The sequence below is a fragment of the Dryobates pubescens genome, chromosome 9 (genome assembly GCF_014839835.1).
Source record: "Dryobates pubescens isolate bDryPub1 chromosome 9, bDryPub1.pri, whole genome shotgun sequence".
NCBI lineage: Eukaryota > Metazoa > Chordata > Aves > Piciformes > Picidae > Dryobates > Dryobates pubescens.
In genome coordinates this window covers 27696545-27714511 of record NC_071620.1, presented here as the reverse complement: position 1 = coordinate 27714511, position 17967 = coordinate 27696545, and the positions used below count along the sequence as shown (strand labels likewise).

The 17967-nt window shown below is 44.3% G+C and overlaps 1 protein-coding gene across 1 annotated transcript in view; it reads left to right on the top strand.

Moving 5' to 3' along the window:
- LY86 (lymphocyte antigen 86) overlaps positions 1–17466 on the top strand; it is a 33100-nt gene extending 15634 nt beyond the window's left edge. The window contains exons 2-5 of the mRNA XM_009897152.2: positions 319–405; positions 1972–2100; positions 12756–12808; positions 16795–17466. Of these exons, the coding sequence (XP_009895454.1) occupies positions 319–405; positions 1972–2100; positions 12756–12808; positions 16795–16890 (365 nt within the window). The 3' untranslated portion in view covers positions 16891–17466. The remainder of the gene's footprint in view (positions 1–318; positions 406–1971; positions 2101–12755; positions 12809–16794) is intronic.
- Positions 17467–17967: the final 501 nt, after the last annotated feature.

Genomic DNA, 17967 nt, shown 5'->3' with positions numbered 1-17967 from the left:
AACAGGTTTCTCTGAGCCCCAGAAAACCTGACCTGGAATGTTTCCAGGGATAGGACACCTACCACCTCTCTGGGCAACCTGGGCCAATGTTTCACCAGGCTCAGTGTAAATAATTTCTTCCTTCTGTTTAGTATGAATCTCCCTCTTTTAGTTTAAAACCACCACCCCTTGTCCTGTCACAAGAGACCCTGATAGAAAGTCTATGCCCAGCTTTCTTATAGGCCCTTTTAAGTATTTTTTTTTTATTGTTTTCTTCTATACAGCCAGTATCACATTAAAAGTACAACTCATTACCCAATGTTTTCTGTCTCTGAACAGATCCCAAGCAAGACTTTGCTTTCACCATTGACCGCTGTTCTGATATCACAACCCACACCTTTAACATCAGAGCTGCCATGGCACTAAGTAAGTGAATTGCTGTTTTCTTATGCTATAAGCAGGTAATTCAAGCATAAGGTCAGACTCTAAGTAAGCAATGGTGACAGCCTCCTTTCACATATGAATGGCTTTCATTTCTGAGACATTTCAAACCCTGTACAGGACTACAAGAAATGTCAGTTACCAGTATGGCTTTAGAGCATGTGTGTGCCCCTAAGCAGGTCATATTAGCCCTCAGGCCCTGTTACTTTCCCACCCTTCATTTGTACACATGGATAGCCAAGGTAGGGGCTGCTTTAGAGCTTTCTTCACATCTACGTCTTCTGGGCAGGGTCTTGTTGGACGAGACATCTACAGCATCCACACTCAATGTGTCAGCATGAACAGTCAAGGCTGGCCTTTGTAAGTAGGAGACTGAAGGGCAAGATGGGACCACAGCTCTGTCCCTCCTGACCATGCAGGGAATTGCTATCCTGAGGCAAGTTGTGCCACCAGTTTACCACTTGTGTTGGCCAAAATTATACTCTTCAGCCCTTGCCTGATTAGCAATAAAAAAATCAAAAGTAAAACTCCACTTCAGCTGGATGTACAAGTTAATATTAACCACAGCTTTCACTGTGATTCTTGTACAAAGAAAAACCAGCTTCTTGCAACCCTGTTGGCCCTGAGCTCACCTAGAATCTCTGCTAACAGAGTGTAAACCTGAGAATGCTGCTGTACACTCCTGGTGCTCAAAATAACTTTGTGTGTCTTTTAGCACCTGGGAAAGCTTTCTTGCATGTGAAAGGTCTGTCTCTTGTGAGACATGTTGGTCCTTTTCCTGGGGACCAGCTGTTTTAAGTGGCTGCATAGTTAGAGAAGCCTGCAAAATCACATTACAGGTGTTGCAAATCCTTTTTCAACACAGAGTACAGCACGTCCCTGGTTGCATATATGCTAGCAAGCCAGGCACAAGCGGGCAACCTCCTGGTACTACCAAGCTGCTATTACAGAATTCTAGAATGGTGGGAGTTGGAAAGACCTCTGGAGATCATCTAGTCCAATCCACCTACTAAACAAGGTCATCCAGAGCAGGTTGCCCAGGATAATAATGTCCAGGTGTGTTTGGACTCTCTCCAGAGAAGGAGGCTTCACAACCTCTCTGAACAATCTGCTTCAGTGCTCTAGAATTCTCATAGGAAAGTTTTTCCTCACGTTCAGGTGGAATATTGGTCCCTGGCACAGTTTTAACATTTTCCCAGACAGCAGTTACAGGCAATAGGCTGCTTCTGGGTGCCCACTGGATATGGTCCCTCTGCTAGGGACAGGAGGAAAGAAGGTTCAGATGTGGATATAAGATTTACTACACCAATTGGCCTCAGAGTCAGTGAATGGTCGTAGTTTACTTAATAATGAAGACATGTGCTATTCTATCACCTGTAATATACCTTCAGGGACTTAGAAACATGTTCCTGAAGCATGAATTTCTACATATCAGGGGTTCTCAGAGAAAACATCTAGTGGCTTAAAGGGCAGGGGAAAAACAGACTTTTTGAAGAGTGGTTACCATTTACCCTTGTACTTCCACTGAGCAATCCTTCTGTTTATGCCTAGGACACAGCATCAAGGAACTCCACCTCAAGGTTAACCTGATCATAAATGGGAAGACTGTCTTAACTTACTCGGAGTCACTCTGTGAGCCTGGTCATTCTGAGCTTGGTTTCTGTGGAATGAAGAAAGGAGGTAATTTAGGTAGCATTCTAAGCATCTGGTGGCTACTGAATGCTGCAAGCAGGATGCCCCTGCTGTGCTGCTGAACGCACCAGTACCTCACAATGTCCCATTTACTTTAACAGCATGTTATGGGATGACTGATACACGGTAGGACAGAGACATTTCAGAGTCTGCCTTCCCCCTTCCCCTTTCCCCTGCCCCCCAACCTGTTTGCTTGCTTCTCTTTTAATCACAGACTACTGTGATTTAAAGTCCACCAAAAGTATAACTGTGGTTATGTGGCCTCATAGAGCAGCAAAGAGGTTCATGAGTCCTATTTATAGCCACGTGGTTGGCATACAAGTGAGAAGTATGATAAAAATAAAGGCCAGTTCTGTAAAAGAAATGGCTGAGCAAACAAACAACCCATTCTGAACACATTCTTCACTATTAAGCAAGTAACACTTCCTGTCCTTAACTGCAGTTCTTAGCTCACTTTAGGAGGAATTCTGCTCGAACAAGAATGTTTAATCCAAAATACCATTTGAGATCATCTATGGCTTGCATCTTATTTCTGCTCAACACATGCCTATTGTGGCAGTCCCATGATCTCAGTTCATGCCAGTCAAACTGTCTGCACCAGTTGCCTTGCACTATTGGTTTATGGTGCCATTACCTGCCTGCAGAAACATGTTCCACTTTGGTCCCAGGTGAGCCTGGTCATCTCCAAGTCCCTTCTGCCATGACGTAGGCCAGTTAGTACAAAGCTAACCATTGTGTGAAATGGTTAGGGTTGGAAGGGACCTTTCAAGGTCATCTGATCCAACCCCCTACAGTCAGCAGGGACATCTTCAACTAGATCAGGTTGCTCAGAACCCCAAACAACCTGACCTGGAATGTTTACAAGGATAAGGAATCTACCATCTCTCTCTTAGATCTAATCTAAATCTCCCTCTTTTAATTTAAAATCGTCACCCCTTGTCTTGTCTCCATCTTTCTGCTTGGCCCCTTTAAGTACTGAATGGCCACAAGAATGTCTCCCTGGAGCCATATCTTTTCCAGGCTGAACAGTCTCAACTTTCTCATATTGCCTTCACAGTAGAGGGAGGGTTCAGCCCTTGGATCATTGTTGTGGCCTCTTGTGAACCTGCAGCAAGAGGTCTGCTGCGTCTCACCTGTGCCGAGGACTTCTGAGCTGGCCACAAAATGTCAAGAAGAGCTATGGTCATGTCTCTGGACTGCAATACCCACATGTTTTAAACAGTTATTTTGAAATCCCTCTTGCATCATGATCCTCTCTTTAGGCAGATTTTAAAATAAGCAGGTAGAGCTGCAGGGTCATTTCAGAGCTGTCAGAGCAGCAGTTAGTTTTAGAAGTTCTGCTTTCCTTCCATCCACTTGCACCTCCATCCTGATAACACTGAAATAATTCATGTGCAGGGGCCCTGAATTTAAAGGCCATGCACAGCACTGCTGCTAGGATAGCCCTTGGAAAATTGCTGAGACATTTCACACAGCACAGAAACATCACAAAGAAAACTAGAGAAATGCTACATAAGCAACCAATTATGTAAATTCTGTAAGCCATAAAGACACACACACACAAAATTCCTAGGCTTCTTCAACTGTGTGTTGAATTGCAAGGAGGAACACACCACACCCACACCCCAGAGCCACTGAAAAACCCTTATTCTGATGAAGTGCTAAATAACATCCTTCAGAGAACACATTAAGGAAAAGTAAAGGCAGTCCTGAACTGAGCACAAACTGCTATTTACACATTAAGCCACAAAGCCTAAATCTCCTGGGGTTTCCAAGTCCCTTAATCCTAAACTGACAGGTGATTGTTTCTTCTAATTGAAGTACATTATGATATAAAACCAGAGCTGGTTGTTTAAACAGCACTATACATCTTCATTTAGAAACACCCCTGACTTCGTGCAAGGACCTCTGCCGTGCACTTTCATACACCACCTGCTAGCTCAGGAGCTGTTTTTTACTTAGTAATTAAGCCATGGTGGGAAATAAGTGAACTTGCCTATCTTAAGGTTCAAACTGGAAGTGTGGTATTTCTTAATTATTTGACACAATCCTAAACTCGTGGTTTGGAACACTGAATTGAGCTGAAAACCAGTTTGAGGGGATTCAGCACAGCCACAGTTTACTGTAATAGCAGAGTGCTAAATCTGACCTAAGATCTATGCAGAAATGACAACACTGTGAATGGCCAAGTATGAAGCCTAGCAAAGGTCCAGAGGAGGAGATAACACTTTCATCTGAAGCTTTTCATGCAGAGTCCCTTTTTTCCATGTGGTACAGGCAAATCTCCATCATCTGGCAAGACCCAACCTGAGTTTAAATATAGTTCCACACAGCATTTTCTTCCCTTCCACAAAGAAACCATAATTTGCCTGCTTCTCCCTCTCCCAGAATGAGACAGAGTGCAGTTCTGCTACAGGCTTTGTTGATCTGCTCACTGATGTGGATAAGTTGAGCAGAAGCTACAAGGAAAAGAGACTTACAAGAACAGGATGTGGCAAAATCTTGGGTGTTCAGGGTTTTTATTATTTTTCTTTGCTCTCCTGTAATGCTCTGGGTTTGCTGTGATTGGAAATATTTTAGGACACTCAATATAGCTGGAGGTTTCATGTTCGTCATAACCATGCAGTATTTACTATTCATGTTAAGCCTTTGCTTACATTGCTTTGAGAGGTCACATCTGGCACTGCTCACCAGGACTCCTAAATAGAATTTCAAGATCTTTTTCTTGGAGCTATAAGCCTGTTGTGAAGTTGTTAGCTCAAAGGTTGCAAGGAAATGGGCCATTGTAAATTTAAGAACAATGATAACACAAGCGCTAAATACTTTGTGGCACAACATGAACTCAGCTCTTCCTCTTTTTTAGTCAAAAGTTCTGGTCATTTCCTCCAAAGAAAACAGTTACAGAAGATGTAACAAATTTCCCAATGCAATCACTAAAATCAGGGTGGGGGGGAAAGACCTACCAGAATAATATTTAGTAACTTGCCAACCAAAACTTGCTTAAAACAAAGCTTCTTAACAAAAAGGTAGTTGCATCCTTTTCAGGTTCACAAGTCTTCCCATAGGAGGCACAAGTAAAGGCACAGACAGAGCTCATTCACCATTCCTTGAGCACAACTCCAAACCAGAGAGAAACCCCATCTTGGTTTCTCAGAATCCCACCGTGATGGGGTTTGGAAGAGACCTCCAGTCCAACCACCCTGCTGAAGCAGGGTCACCTACAGCAGGCTTGCCAGGACCACAATGTACAGGCAGGTTTGAAATCTCTTGAGAGAAGATTCTACAACCTCTCTGGGCAGCTTGCTCCAGTGCTCTGGCCCCTTCAAAGTAAAGAAGTTTCTCCTCCTGTTCAGATGGAACCTCCTGGGTTTCAGTTTGTGCATTAGGTCTCTCAGCCTTTTCTCAGAAGATGTTGTGGACTCCTTAGCATCTTTGTAGCCTCTGTTGGATTTTCTCTGGTAGGTCCCTGTCTCTCTTGAACTGAGGGTCCCAGAACTGGACACAACAATCCAGATGTGGCCTCACTAAAGCAGGGTAGAGGGGAGAACCTCCATGGCCAGGAGGTCACTGGCCTTTGTGGACATGAAGGTATACTGCTGGCTCATGGTGAACTACTTGTCCACCAGTGCTCCCAGGTCCTTCTTGGCAGAGCTGCTTTCCAGCATGTTAAACCCTAAGCTGCACAGGTGCAGGGGGTTATTTTTCCCTAAGTGCAGGGCTCTACACTTGCCCTTGTTGAACTATGAGATCATCATGAGAGGGAAGAGCAACTGATGTCATCTACCAGGAATTGTGCAAAGCATTTGACCCTGTCCTGCACAACAACCTGGTCACCAAACTGGAAAAGAATGGACTTAAAGGGTAGACCACTCACCTGATAAGGAATTGGCTGGATGGCTGCTCTCAAAGGGTTGTAGTCAACAACTTAATGTCAAAATGGAGACCAGTGACAAGCAGCCACCCTCAGGGTTTGGTACTGGGACCAGTGCTGTTTAACATCTTTGTCAGTGATATGGACAATTGAATTGAGAGCATCTTCAGCAAGCACAGAGATGACACCAAGCTGTGTGATCCAGCTGACACACTGGAGGGAAGGTTTGCCATCTAGAGGAACTTAGACTTGATAGATGGGTCCAAGCAAACTGTATCTGGGGCTGCACCAAGAGAAGTGTGACCAGGAGGACAAGGGAGGTGATTTTCTGCCTCTGCTCTCGTGAAGTAGATTATCTTTAAGGTCTCTTCCAACCCAAACTATTTTATGAATTACAGAGTTGAGGATCACACTGAGCTTAGGTACATGCTTCTGAGAAAACAGCTACACTACAAAGCTAGGTCTTCTGTCTTTCTTAGCCCCTTCATCTCACTTTTTCCTTCCCAGTGAAGAGAGGGGATGTTTCTCAACCTAGCTATGTATTTATGTACATTTTCTCACTCAACTATACATCTACAGCTGGTAGTCACTGAGATCATCCCTAAAACTCACAGAAGTTGTGTCAGTTGCATGGGTGCAAGATCATGTCCTAAAAGAACTCCAACATGAGCATTTAAGTTCTAAAAAGATTTGAAGCATAAAAAAAAAAAAAAAAGGAAGAGGTGGGTGCAGATGTACAGGGCCTTTATATAGCACAAGAGTGTGAGAATGTATAAAGATTTTCACTGCAAGGAAGATTTGAGAAAGAGGAGTGAGAATTTCATTATAGGTGTTTTGTCAGGGATGAGAGGCCTCTTCACGATAAATGGTAACTAGTACCTTGAAGTAACCCTCAGGAAGACATTTGAAAACTCTGCTTCAGACTAGGAGCTGCTGCAGGCTTGCTCACTGGCAGGGAAAAAGGCTAAGTTACTTTTGGTAGAAACAGCAGTGAAAAGCTGCTACAGCAAATACAGCATCATCACATTGAATCAGTGGTACATTAGGAAATGTTTCCTAGGGTGTTCTCTAGAAATCACCTTAAGTCTTTAGGAGAAAGGGCTGAAAATAGAATGTGAACTGAAAACACATCACTAATGATAGCATGTTTGAGATATGCCATAACTCCCCAGCTGAACTATTTTTAACTGGAAAAATACCCTCCTGTTTTATCCTGTTCCAAACATTCCTGTATTTTATTTTAGGGTTTTTTTTTTGCAACTACATCTGGGCTTCCTCTAAAAAAAACCCACAGAATTCTCTCAATGAGTGAGGCTCATTGTTTTTGACAGTTACACTTACTGCAGCAGATGTGTCCCTCCTTTTTCAATGGAGAAATGTAAAAATGTATGAATACATGGGAGGGGAAAAAAAAAAGTATATGAAGGATGCTATAAGTCAGTCCTTAGAGCCTCAGATGTTTATACTTCTGGAGTTATACCAGAAATCCTCATGTGAAAGAAACATTGAAGGAGCTTTGAAAACCCTCCAGCACAGGCACTGAAGATGTTGCCATGATCCAAAGTGAACATGGATAATAAAGTTCAGCAGATCTAGGGATCCACATTCTTTATTGCCAGGTAGGTCTTAACTAGCTGAAAATGTAAGCTGTCCATGCTTTTCTATCAGGACATGCTTTCAAAACTGTATCATCTTTCCCCACCACCACCAGTGTTGAAGAAAGGAACATCAGAAGAGTTTTCTAAAGGAGTGGGTATTACAGAACCACAGAATGGTTGAGGTTGTAAAGTTTTTAAGGTCAGGCTGGATGGGGCTCTGAGCAACCTAATCTAGTGTGAAGTATCCCTGCCCATGGCAGGAGGGTTGGAAATAAACAATCCTTGAGGTACCTTCCAATCCTGACAATTCTATGACTTCTGAAAGTCACTTAGTCCAGCTCCAGCAGGACTACCTACAGCTGGTTGCCTGTGACCATTTCCAGGCAGGTTTTCTGAGCACATCCATGGATAGAGACTCCTAAGTATCATAGTATCAGTCAGGATTGGAAGAGACCACAAGGATCATCTAGTTCCAACCCCCCTGCCATGGGCAGGGACACCCCACACTAGATCAGGCTGGCCAGAGCCTCATCTAGCCTGGTCTTAAGCACCTCCAGGGACAGGGCCTTAACCACCTCCCTGGACAGCCCATTGCAGGGCTTCACCACTCTCATGGTGAAGAACTTCCTCCTCATGATCAGCCTGAATCTCCCCACCTCCAGCTTCATTCCATTCCCCCTAGTCCTATCACTACCTGATATCCTGACAAGTCCCTCCCCAGCCTTTTTGTAGGCCCCCTTCAGATACTGGAAGGCCACAACTAGGTCATCTCGCAGCCTTCTCTCCTCCAGACTGAACAGCCCCAACTCTTTCAGTCTGTCCTCATAGGAGAGGTGCTCCAGCTCTCTGATCATCCTCATGGCCCTTCTCTGGACACCTTCCAGCACATCCATATCCTTCCTGTAATAGGGGCTCCAGAACTGGACACAGTACTCCAGTAACCTCAGTCAGCACTCGGTCTTTCCTGACGTTCAGGAGAAACCTTCTGTGTTGGTGCTCTCTGCCTCATCTCATCACTGGGCACCACTGGAAAGAGCCTGGCTTTTCCCTTCTTACACCCTTCTTTCAGCTATTTGTTCACACTGATGTTCTCTCCCCTAATCTTTCAGTACTCCAGGCTGAACGGTCCCAATTCCCTCACCTTCTCTTCTTCAATTCCTTAATTGTCCATAAATAACTGTGACCTGCTGCAAGACTCCTGGTTATAAAGAGCTAAATAAAGGCAATGCTGAAGCATAAAGCAGCAAACACGGACTGTAATCTGGACAGAGAACATTTAACTCCACAGCTGGAGGCTCCCTAAAATATAGTAAAGCCAATGAGAGTGATTCCATTGACTACTGAGCAAAGCTATGGCTACCACATATCAAAGCAATCACAGAAAACTTCTCAGAGAGCCACACAACTACTTTCATCTAGCTTTGATGTAACCACTTCTTTGTGACAGCAAAGAGGAGGGGAAAAAATAGCACTGAAGGAGAGATTAGCATTGCCATCATTTCAGAAGCAAATTTATGGCCTGTTGACTCCTACTTCATTTTAAAATATAGGCTTTGCAGAGCCTGAATGTTGCAACTGTATGTTTAGAGTCTGGATGGCTTTCCAACAGCCTAAATACAACTCTGACAAGCCATGTGATCCAAAAGGAGTTTCCATGTCCCTGCAGATGAGGACTTTTGGGGAAAGGTGATGGTTCACAGCCCAGTTTCCTCTCCACCCTCCACTGCTGCCATCCAAGATTTGGTTGGCTGAGTTGACTGAAGGAGAGAGAAGGCTGCCTGCTGAAGTAAAGGACACAGAAACTGTCCCACACCATCGCAGGGTCCACACCGCTCTGAGGAGGCAGCTCATATCACCGCACGCACAGCTCCGAGGGGAGTGATTCATCCTTTAAGTCATGCAGCCTGCAGTGCCTTTGACTCTCATTTCGACTCTATCAAAGTTGTGAACTAAGAAGTGGGCTGTGCTGTATTTTTAAAACTTTTGAGTCACCACTCTCTGCAGTGGAGATGTGTCAGACTCAGGGGCTCTTGTTTCATGCACAGAAGCAAGCAGCAATGGTGACTGCTCTTTGCAAAGAAATGACTTCTTGGTAGCCAGATGAAACAGCCAGGGATGCAGAAAAGAATAACTACAGTATGACCACTCTAACACAGTTGGTGAGTTTGACAGCAACAAGCCAAAGCTTACTTATTCTACTCTCTGATTGATATGAGGTTTTTCAGGGCAACACTAAGAAGTTCTGCACCTTCCCCATCTCCAAGGATAACCAAGACACTGCATTTAGCAACTCTTCATTAATGCAAAAGTGTAGATAATTGGTACTGTCTCAAGTTTCTTCTTTTCCTAGTTTATATTATAGTCATGATCTTTTCATGTAAGTTTGCTAGAAGGCACTAAGATTTAATAGCATGTGTGGATAAGACCTTCTGTGGACTCTTTTTGAAGTCAGACACCTACTACAATGTGGAATGGAACATCCTTGGCACTATTTAAGAGACATGTAGACATGGTCCTGAGGGACATGGTTTAGCAGTGGATTTAGTAGTGTTGGGTTAATGGTTGGATTCCATGACTTCAAGGGTCTTTTTGCAGTCTAACTGATTCTATGGTTCTATGTGACTAAGGTCTGTGGGCCTGATCTCCCCATGATGTTTTGAGAAGAAATTTGAATCCCACAAAGACTGAATGAACATCAGGGCAATGTGCAAGACCCATAGTGGGGTGAGCTACCAGCCAGTCAGCTGGTAAAAAAAGGAAAGGAGTTTTCATTACCCTCTTGAAGTAATTCCCAGCTATTTTCTGGGAAACTGCAGGCTGGTCAGTCTGACCTCAATGCCAGGGAAAGTCATGGAGCAGATCATCATGAGTGACATTATGCATCACACATGGAAGAACAAGATAATTGGTCCTAGTCAACATGGGTTTATGAAGAGCAAGTCTTGTTTGACCAATCTGATCTCCTTCTATGACAAGGTGACCCACCTGGTGGATGAGGGAAAGGCTATTGATGTTATCTACCTTGACTTTAACAAGGCCTTTGACAGTTTCCCACAGCAACCTCCTAAAGAAACTGACTGCTCATGGCTTGGACAAACACACTTTATGTTAGTTTAAAAACAAAAAAGGCTAAATGGCCAGGCCCAGAGAGTAGCAGTGACTAGAGTTAAATCCAGTTTGTGGGCAGTTACCAGTGGTATTTCCCAGGGCTCAGTGCTGCAGACAGTTCTGTTTAATGTCTTTCTCAATGGTTTGGATGAGGGCATTGAGTGTACCCTCAGTAAGCTTGCAGGCAACACCAAGTCAGGTGGGCATGTCAATCTGCTGGAGGGCACAAAGGCTCTGCAGAGAGATATGGATGGGCTGGATAGACAAACTGAGGCCAACAGTATGAGATTCAATAAGGTCAAGTGTCGAGGACATGGGGGTGTCGATTGATGGCTGGCTGAGTATGTACCATAAGTGGGCCCAGGTGCACCAAGAAGGCCAACAGCATCCTGGCTTGTATCAGGGATAATGTGGCTAGCAGGTCCAGAGATGTGATTGTCCCCCTGTACTCACCACTGTCCAAAAATTGTGTTTGGTTTTCTGCCCCTTACTACAAGATGGACACTGAAGTGCTGGAGCATGCATAAAGAAGAGGAGCTAAGCTGGTGAAGGGCCTTGAATGCAAGTCTTATGAGGGACAGCCAAGGGAAGCAGGGTTGTTTAATCTTTAGAAGAGGAGGCTGAAGTGAGACCTCATTGTTCTCTACAATTACCTCAAAGGAAGTTGAAATGAGGTGGGAACAGTCTCTTCTCACACGCAACAAGTGACAGGACAAGAGAAAATAGGCTCAAGTTGTGACAAGTGAGATTCAGGTTGGTTATTAGGAAATATTTCTTCAGAAACAGTTGTCAGGCACTGGAACAGGCTACTCAGGGCAATGGTGGAGTACTACCCCTGAAGGTACTTAAAAGATGCATGAATGATGCTGAGGGACATGGTTCAGCAGCAGTAGCCTAGCAGTAGTGGTGGGACTGTGAGTTCTAGGCCAGTGGGTGGACTTGGTCTCAAAGTTCTCTTCCAACACCAACAGCTCTATGACACTGCTCTATGACATAAATGTGTTACATGCATTCTGTCCAACCTTTCACAAGAAACACTTTAAACCAGCACAGTAAGACTGGACTAAAACAACTCCCTAGAAGTGACAAGCATCAAGATGACAGCACACACTCATAAATATGATCAAACACTTCTGGCACTGTCAAAGACTGTTTCATGACACCTACAAAAGAGAATACTTAAGCAGTTCTTAGACTTTTCCACTACTTGGAGGGCAAGTTGTCTAAGAAGTTCTTAAACACTGAAACATCCAAACATTTTCTTTTCAGTGAAGTCTGAACAGTTTAGCCCAGCAAGCTATGGAAAATGTAGGAGGAACTGCAGAACAGCTTGCTAATTCTGTCTATTAATGCCAAAGTTGTCCTTTCTTCAACAGCAAAAAGCAAGCAGACCTCATGATTAGGGAGATGGTGATTGAAAGGTGAAACTCTTGGGGTCTCCTCCAGTCACCAACAACTTCTGGGTGAATGCAGGAATGAGATTACTTATTACTTTAAGGTCATGTTCTGCAAGTAGAAATCCACACCAAAGGAAAACTCAGCTCAGATTGGTTGTTCTTAAAGCTACAAACCCAGCAGAGTTCAAGCCCTGCAGCTGCAGGTGTTTAATAGATCATGGTCAAGGGCTGGTGTCTGCCAATCCTCCTCCCCCTTTCATTTCCCCATTTGCAGTGTGCCTACTGATACAGGAACAGTCACCCAGATGTGCAAAGCCATGCTCTTCTCCACTCAAACAGGGACCGCATGCAGGTTCAGCTTGAGCCCAAGGACTGCCCTGCTTTACCCAGAAGGTAGAACCCACCCTGATGTTTCTCCCAGGAAAGCTGTTGCAAGACTGAACATAGAGCAGTTTGCAGTTCCCTAATACTTGTCACTGGAACACTTTGAAGTGCAGAAAAATAAATAGACCTACAGTCATAGACTCACAGACTGGCATGGGTTGGAAGGGATCTTTAGAGGTCATCTAGTCCAGCTCCTCTGCAGTGAGACATCTTCAGTAAGATCAGGTTGCTTGTTTCCTTCATGTGCTGCACACCTAACTGCCCATCCCCATTTTTGCTTTTCAGAACACTTTTACTATGAAGGACCAATCACACTGGGAATCAAAGAAATCCCTCAGGTAAGTTGGTCACAGCTGTGCTATGAAGGGCTTTCCTGATGAGGTATGATCAGAGCACCACCATCAATCACAGCAGAATATTCCAAGCTCCCCTTGCTAACATGCTGGATCTGATAGTGTTTACATGACTAATCCTTCCAATATGAAATTAAGTGGCTTTGCTTATAGCATTAGAGAGCCACCATATGCAGAGATGGTCATCTTCCCTCAGGATGGCAGATCCCCTCTACCAACACTACATGGTGCACCTGTATGTTCTGTAGTAAGCTCTTCCTCTATTACCCGTAAAATAACAACAGAAGCAGCAGCAACAAGGGACTCCTAAGAGAGCAGAGCTGCAATTCACCTCAGTCCCTGGTGGGTTGAACAGTCTGGAGAAGCTCATTCATCTTCACTGACTACAAAGACAACTCTATGCATTCAACTGTACACATGTGGTCTTACATATAAGAGGTCTTCTAGGCTGCAAGTGAAAATGTGAATTACTGGTCCAAGAACATTTTCTCTGGACTTATCGTAGAATGGTTGGGGCTGGAAGGGACCTGCAAGTTCATCTAGTTCCAAATCCCTTGCCATAGGCAGGGGCACCTTCTGCTAGACCAGGTTGCTCAAGGCTTCATCCAACCTGTCCTTAAATGCCTTCGAAGAGAGGACATCCACAACTGCCCTGAACAGCCTGTTCCAGTGTCTCACCACCCTCACTATAAAGAATTTCTTCTTAATATCCAGTCTAAATCTGCCCTCTTCCAGCACAAAAGAATTCCCTCTCATTCTATCACTTATGGAGACTTAAAACAATGTTTTGGAAAGGTGAGAAACCAGGCAGTACTCTAGGCACTGCTCTGAATTTCCCTGTCATCCATTACAGATGCTCTTCACAAGCAGCCTTCTCCACATTCAGGTAAATCTCCTTCCAGAAGGTCAACCAAATCACACTGCAAAGCAAGATAGGTCTGATACGCTGAAGGCACCACTGTGTCCATTAACAGGGCACAACATGAAGCTATATTTGAGAATAAATGACAAAAAACCCCTGTAGCCACATACATGAAGAGACTAGCTTCAGTGGGAGAATGTAAGTTTTGGATCATCAAGGCACCTAGCTGAGAAGAGGGTGAAGAAAGGATGACGGTCATGACTGCAAAAGTACAGTTCAGTGGTCAGCAAAACAATCCTTACATATATTGACACAGAAATATGACCTCTCTGTTCTTCATCAGTAGACACACAACCTGTGTTAGAGCCTCACAGTTACCTAGGGCCTGCTTAGTACTGTATTTGTCCTTGTGCAGGAAGAAAAGAAAACAGAACTAGAACAGGAATACATAGCAACGAGACAAGTCCCAGAGAACAAGACTTGCCAAGACCTACAGAGGTGATAACAAGGACAGATGGCTTCTGGGACCATCAAGCCTTCATAACATTTACCATCTTATACACATCCATCTTCCTTTGGGGACAACCACAACGTTCACTTCCCAAGGCTTTCACACAGGAAGACTGGTCCCTCATGCAGGTTATCCCACCCTTCCCATCCTTCTTCCCTAGAGATACCATATAGTGCAAGCTCTCATCACAGTAGCACAGTATCACAGTATAGCTAAGGTTGGAAGAGACCCCAAGGATCATCAAGTCCAACCTGTCTCGACAGACCTCATGACTAGACCATGGCACCAAGTGCCACATCCAATCTCCTCTTGAACACCTCCAGGGAAGGTGACTCCACCACCTCCCTGGGCAGCACATTCCAATGACAAATGACTCTCTCAGTGAAGAACTTTCTCCTCACCTCGAGTCTAAACCTCCCCTGGCACAGCTTGAGACTGTGTCCCCTTGTTCTGGTACTGGTTGCCTGGGAGAAGAAACCAACCCCCTCCTGTCTACAATTACCTTTCAGGTAGTTGTAGAGGGCAATGAGGTCACCCCTGATCCTTCTCTTCTCCAGGCTAACCAATCCCAGCTCCCTCAGCCTCTCCTCATAGGGCTTGTGCTCAAGGCCTCTCACCAGCCTTGTTGCCCTTCTCTGGACACACTCAAGTGTCTCAATGTCCTTCTTAAACTGAGGGGTCCAGAACTGGACACATTCTGCTCCAAGAACAGCTTTGCTAACATACTGAAGATGCTTTCATAGTAGAGGCTCCAGACAATCTGAAGAATAGCTCTTTACACTAAGAAGTCCTAGAAATATCTGCAAAAGGCAGCAAAATTCCAGTTCTAGGCAAATTAGCTGAAACTGCAGCCATAAATTCTAAGATTGTTCAAAATCCTCTTTTAGCAACAATTTTTACTCAGGAGAAAAAAAAAAAGTACTATTCTAGAGGGAAAAAACCAAATCTGATCACTAATGAGGAATGGAAATGAGTTATTATAAACTGCCTTCCATGAATGAAACTAAGTTTTTGGAGAATTGACATGCTTGTGAGGAAGGGAATAGGAAGCCTTGTTTTGTTAATTAATCAATCTGGCAAATAACACCATCCTTCCACGCTGGCAATAAGGAGTTATTCCGTGCAGCAATCATCTCCTGCTCGTTACAAAGAGCAGCCTCATCTGAGCAGCCCAAAGGACATGAGCACAGCCTGTGCAGCAATTGCAACAAGATTGTATTCTCAGGAGTGTGTTGCCACTGGGCCTCACTCTAAATTTGGATGTTACACTTCACTTGAACCTCTCTGTGAGGACAGAGGCCAGTTATTGCTTTAGAAATCCCACGGTAGAAAGCAAATGCCAAGAATCTGACTCATCCTAGCTGTGCTCCTGTCTACTCCACAACCAGAAGAGCTCTAAGTGGGCCAAGAGCTCTCTGTGGGTCAAAGCCAGGAGGCCAGAGCTGCCAAAATCTCCTGTCCCAACTCTACACCCCTCCCCACTTCAGAGCACATAAATCCTCAAATGCCAGCAAGTTAGAGTGAATGAAATCTAGTTCTTCTCTTCCTTCAAATGTTTGGGTTGAACCAGATGATCTCCAGAGGTCCTTTCCAACCTTTACCATTCTGTGAGCCTGTGAACTGAGCCTTGTCACTTGCCTTGCTCAGCGCCTTTCCTTCTCCAACTGTCTAGAGAAAGCAGGTCTTTAAGTTTGAGAATTTTTACACCAAAATTATAAGTTCTCCCCAAAACTCTGAATTATTGGTAGCTTCAGCTACACCATTCAAAATTAAACTATGCCTTGTTTTATTAGTTTGAAACAGCCTCTTCTCAGTGATGCCCAATGACAAGGGGCATCAAGGGGCAATGGGTGGAAGTTGAGGCACAGCAAGTTCCATGTAAACATAAGGAACATTTTTTTTCACTGTGAGGGTGACAAAACACTGGAACAGGCTGCCCAGGGTGGGCTGTGGAGTCTCCTTCTCTGAAGATATTCAAAACCCACCTGGATGCATTCCTGTGTAATCTGGTATAGGTCTTCCTGCTCTGGCAGGGGTGTTGGACTAGATGATCTTTCTAAATCACTTCCAACCCCTAACATTCTCTGATTCTGTGAATTCATCACAGATTGAGTCATGCATACACACATCCCCCAAGGTGCTCTCTTAAAAAAATCTGTATCGATAACAGTGCACACACTGAACAACAAGATCCAGGGAAGAGAAGATCCGAGGAAGGGAAGTGCCAGACAGCTAAGCACCTCTTCCCCTTTGAGTTATTAAACAGCACAGGCCATGTTGTGCTTGCTCACAAGAAACAGGAGAAGTTCCACAGCTTCGAAAGCTATTTTTATGCGTCAAAACATTTTGTTCCCCTTGCACTGTTTTAATTTTGAACTTGTGCTGTCAGCATTGTGTTGTCAGATATCCCTGATGGGAGAATTTTGGCAGAGAAGATGGGCAAGTCCTTCACCAGTTCTGAAACACTTGGACAGGAAGGGTTTTGGAAGAATTTGATGGGAAAATTGTTTTTCAGTTTCTAGGAAGGCTCCTTCATGCAAACAGCATCGGTTAGATACTGCTGATGGACTAACCTCCTGCTCTGCTTGTCTCACCCAGGGAGATTACACCGTTTCAGCAGTGCTGACTAATGAACAGCACGCCACCGTCGCTTGTGCCGATTTCACCGTGAAGAATTACCTCGATTATTATTAGCAACAACCCAATTTTGGGAAGGCTACCAAAGCTCTTCCAGCCAAGTGAGCTGCTTATGTGCTACAACGATTCTGAAGGAAATAATCCCCACTACTCACTATTTCCAAGAAGCCACTAGAGCCTCTAGTGGTAATTTTAGCTCTAGATGCATGCTGTGGCCCACTTTTTGCTTCTAATGTATACAGCTGCAAGTAGAAAGGATCTGATAGCAACATTCTCATCGTGTGATGAAAATAACATCAGGCAGAAGAGGCGAGAGCCTAAATATTTTTCTGCAGCAAGTTATGGAGGTATCCGTTTCTAACACAGACTAAAGACAACTTTCCTGTGTATCACAGATTATTCAGCTGCAGTACTCAACACTTTCAGTCTTCCCTGGAGCCTCCGCTGGCAGGGATTTTCTTAGAACTACAAAGCAAAGACCAAAGAGAAAGAACATGCCCTTTTTACCCATGATCATTTGAGTCTTCTGGAATCTACCTGGAAATTTTTCTGTTCTTCATTGGTTTAAGTGATACATGGATCATTCTGCACCTAAGCTATGCCCTCTTCATGCTTCATAATAAATTCATACTGAAGGAGCAATTTTTTTCCCCCTTCTCCTCATGATTCCAGGATCTATCCAAAGCTTAAAGTGGGGTGAGCTGGGGGGTGGGGGGAGTGGAGAGGGAAAAGAAGGGAGGGAAACAAGTTAAATGAGCTTTTTTTTTTTTTTTAATATGAAATATTATTCACATTGATACACATTTTAGCTTTGAGCATGATGCATCAGGAGAAGTAAACACAAATTATAGTAGTAGTAGTAGTATCACCCAGGTTGGAAGAGACCTCAAAGATCATCGAGTCCAACCTGTCACCACAGACCTCATGACTAGACCATGGCACCAAGTGCCACGTCCAATCCCCTCTTGAACACCTCCAGGGATGGTGACTCCACCACCTCCCTGGGCAGCACATTCCAATGGTGAACAACTCTCTCAGTGAGCATCTGGGGTTGGAACCTGTGGAGACTTGTTTGGGAGTCTTGAAGGATAGGGAAAGGACCAGGAGTAAGATCTCCAATTTGAAAAGGGATGG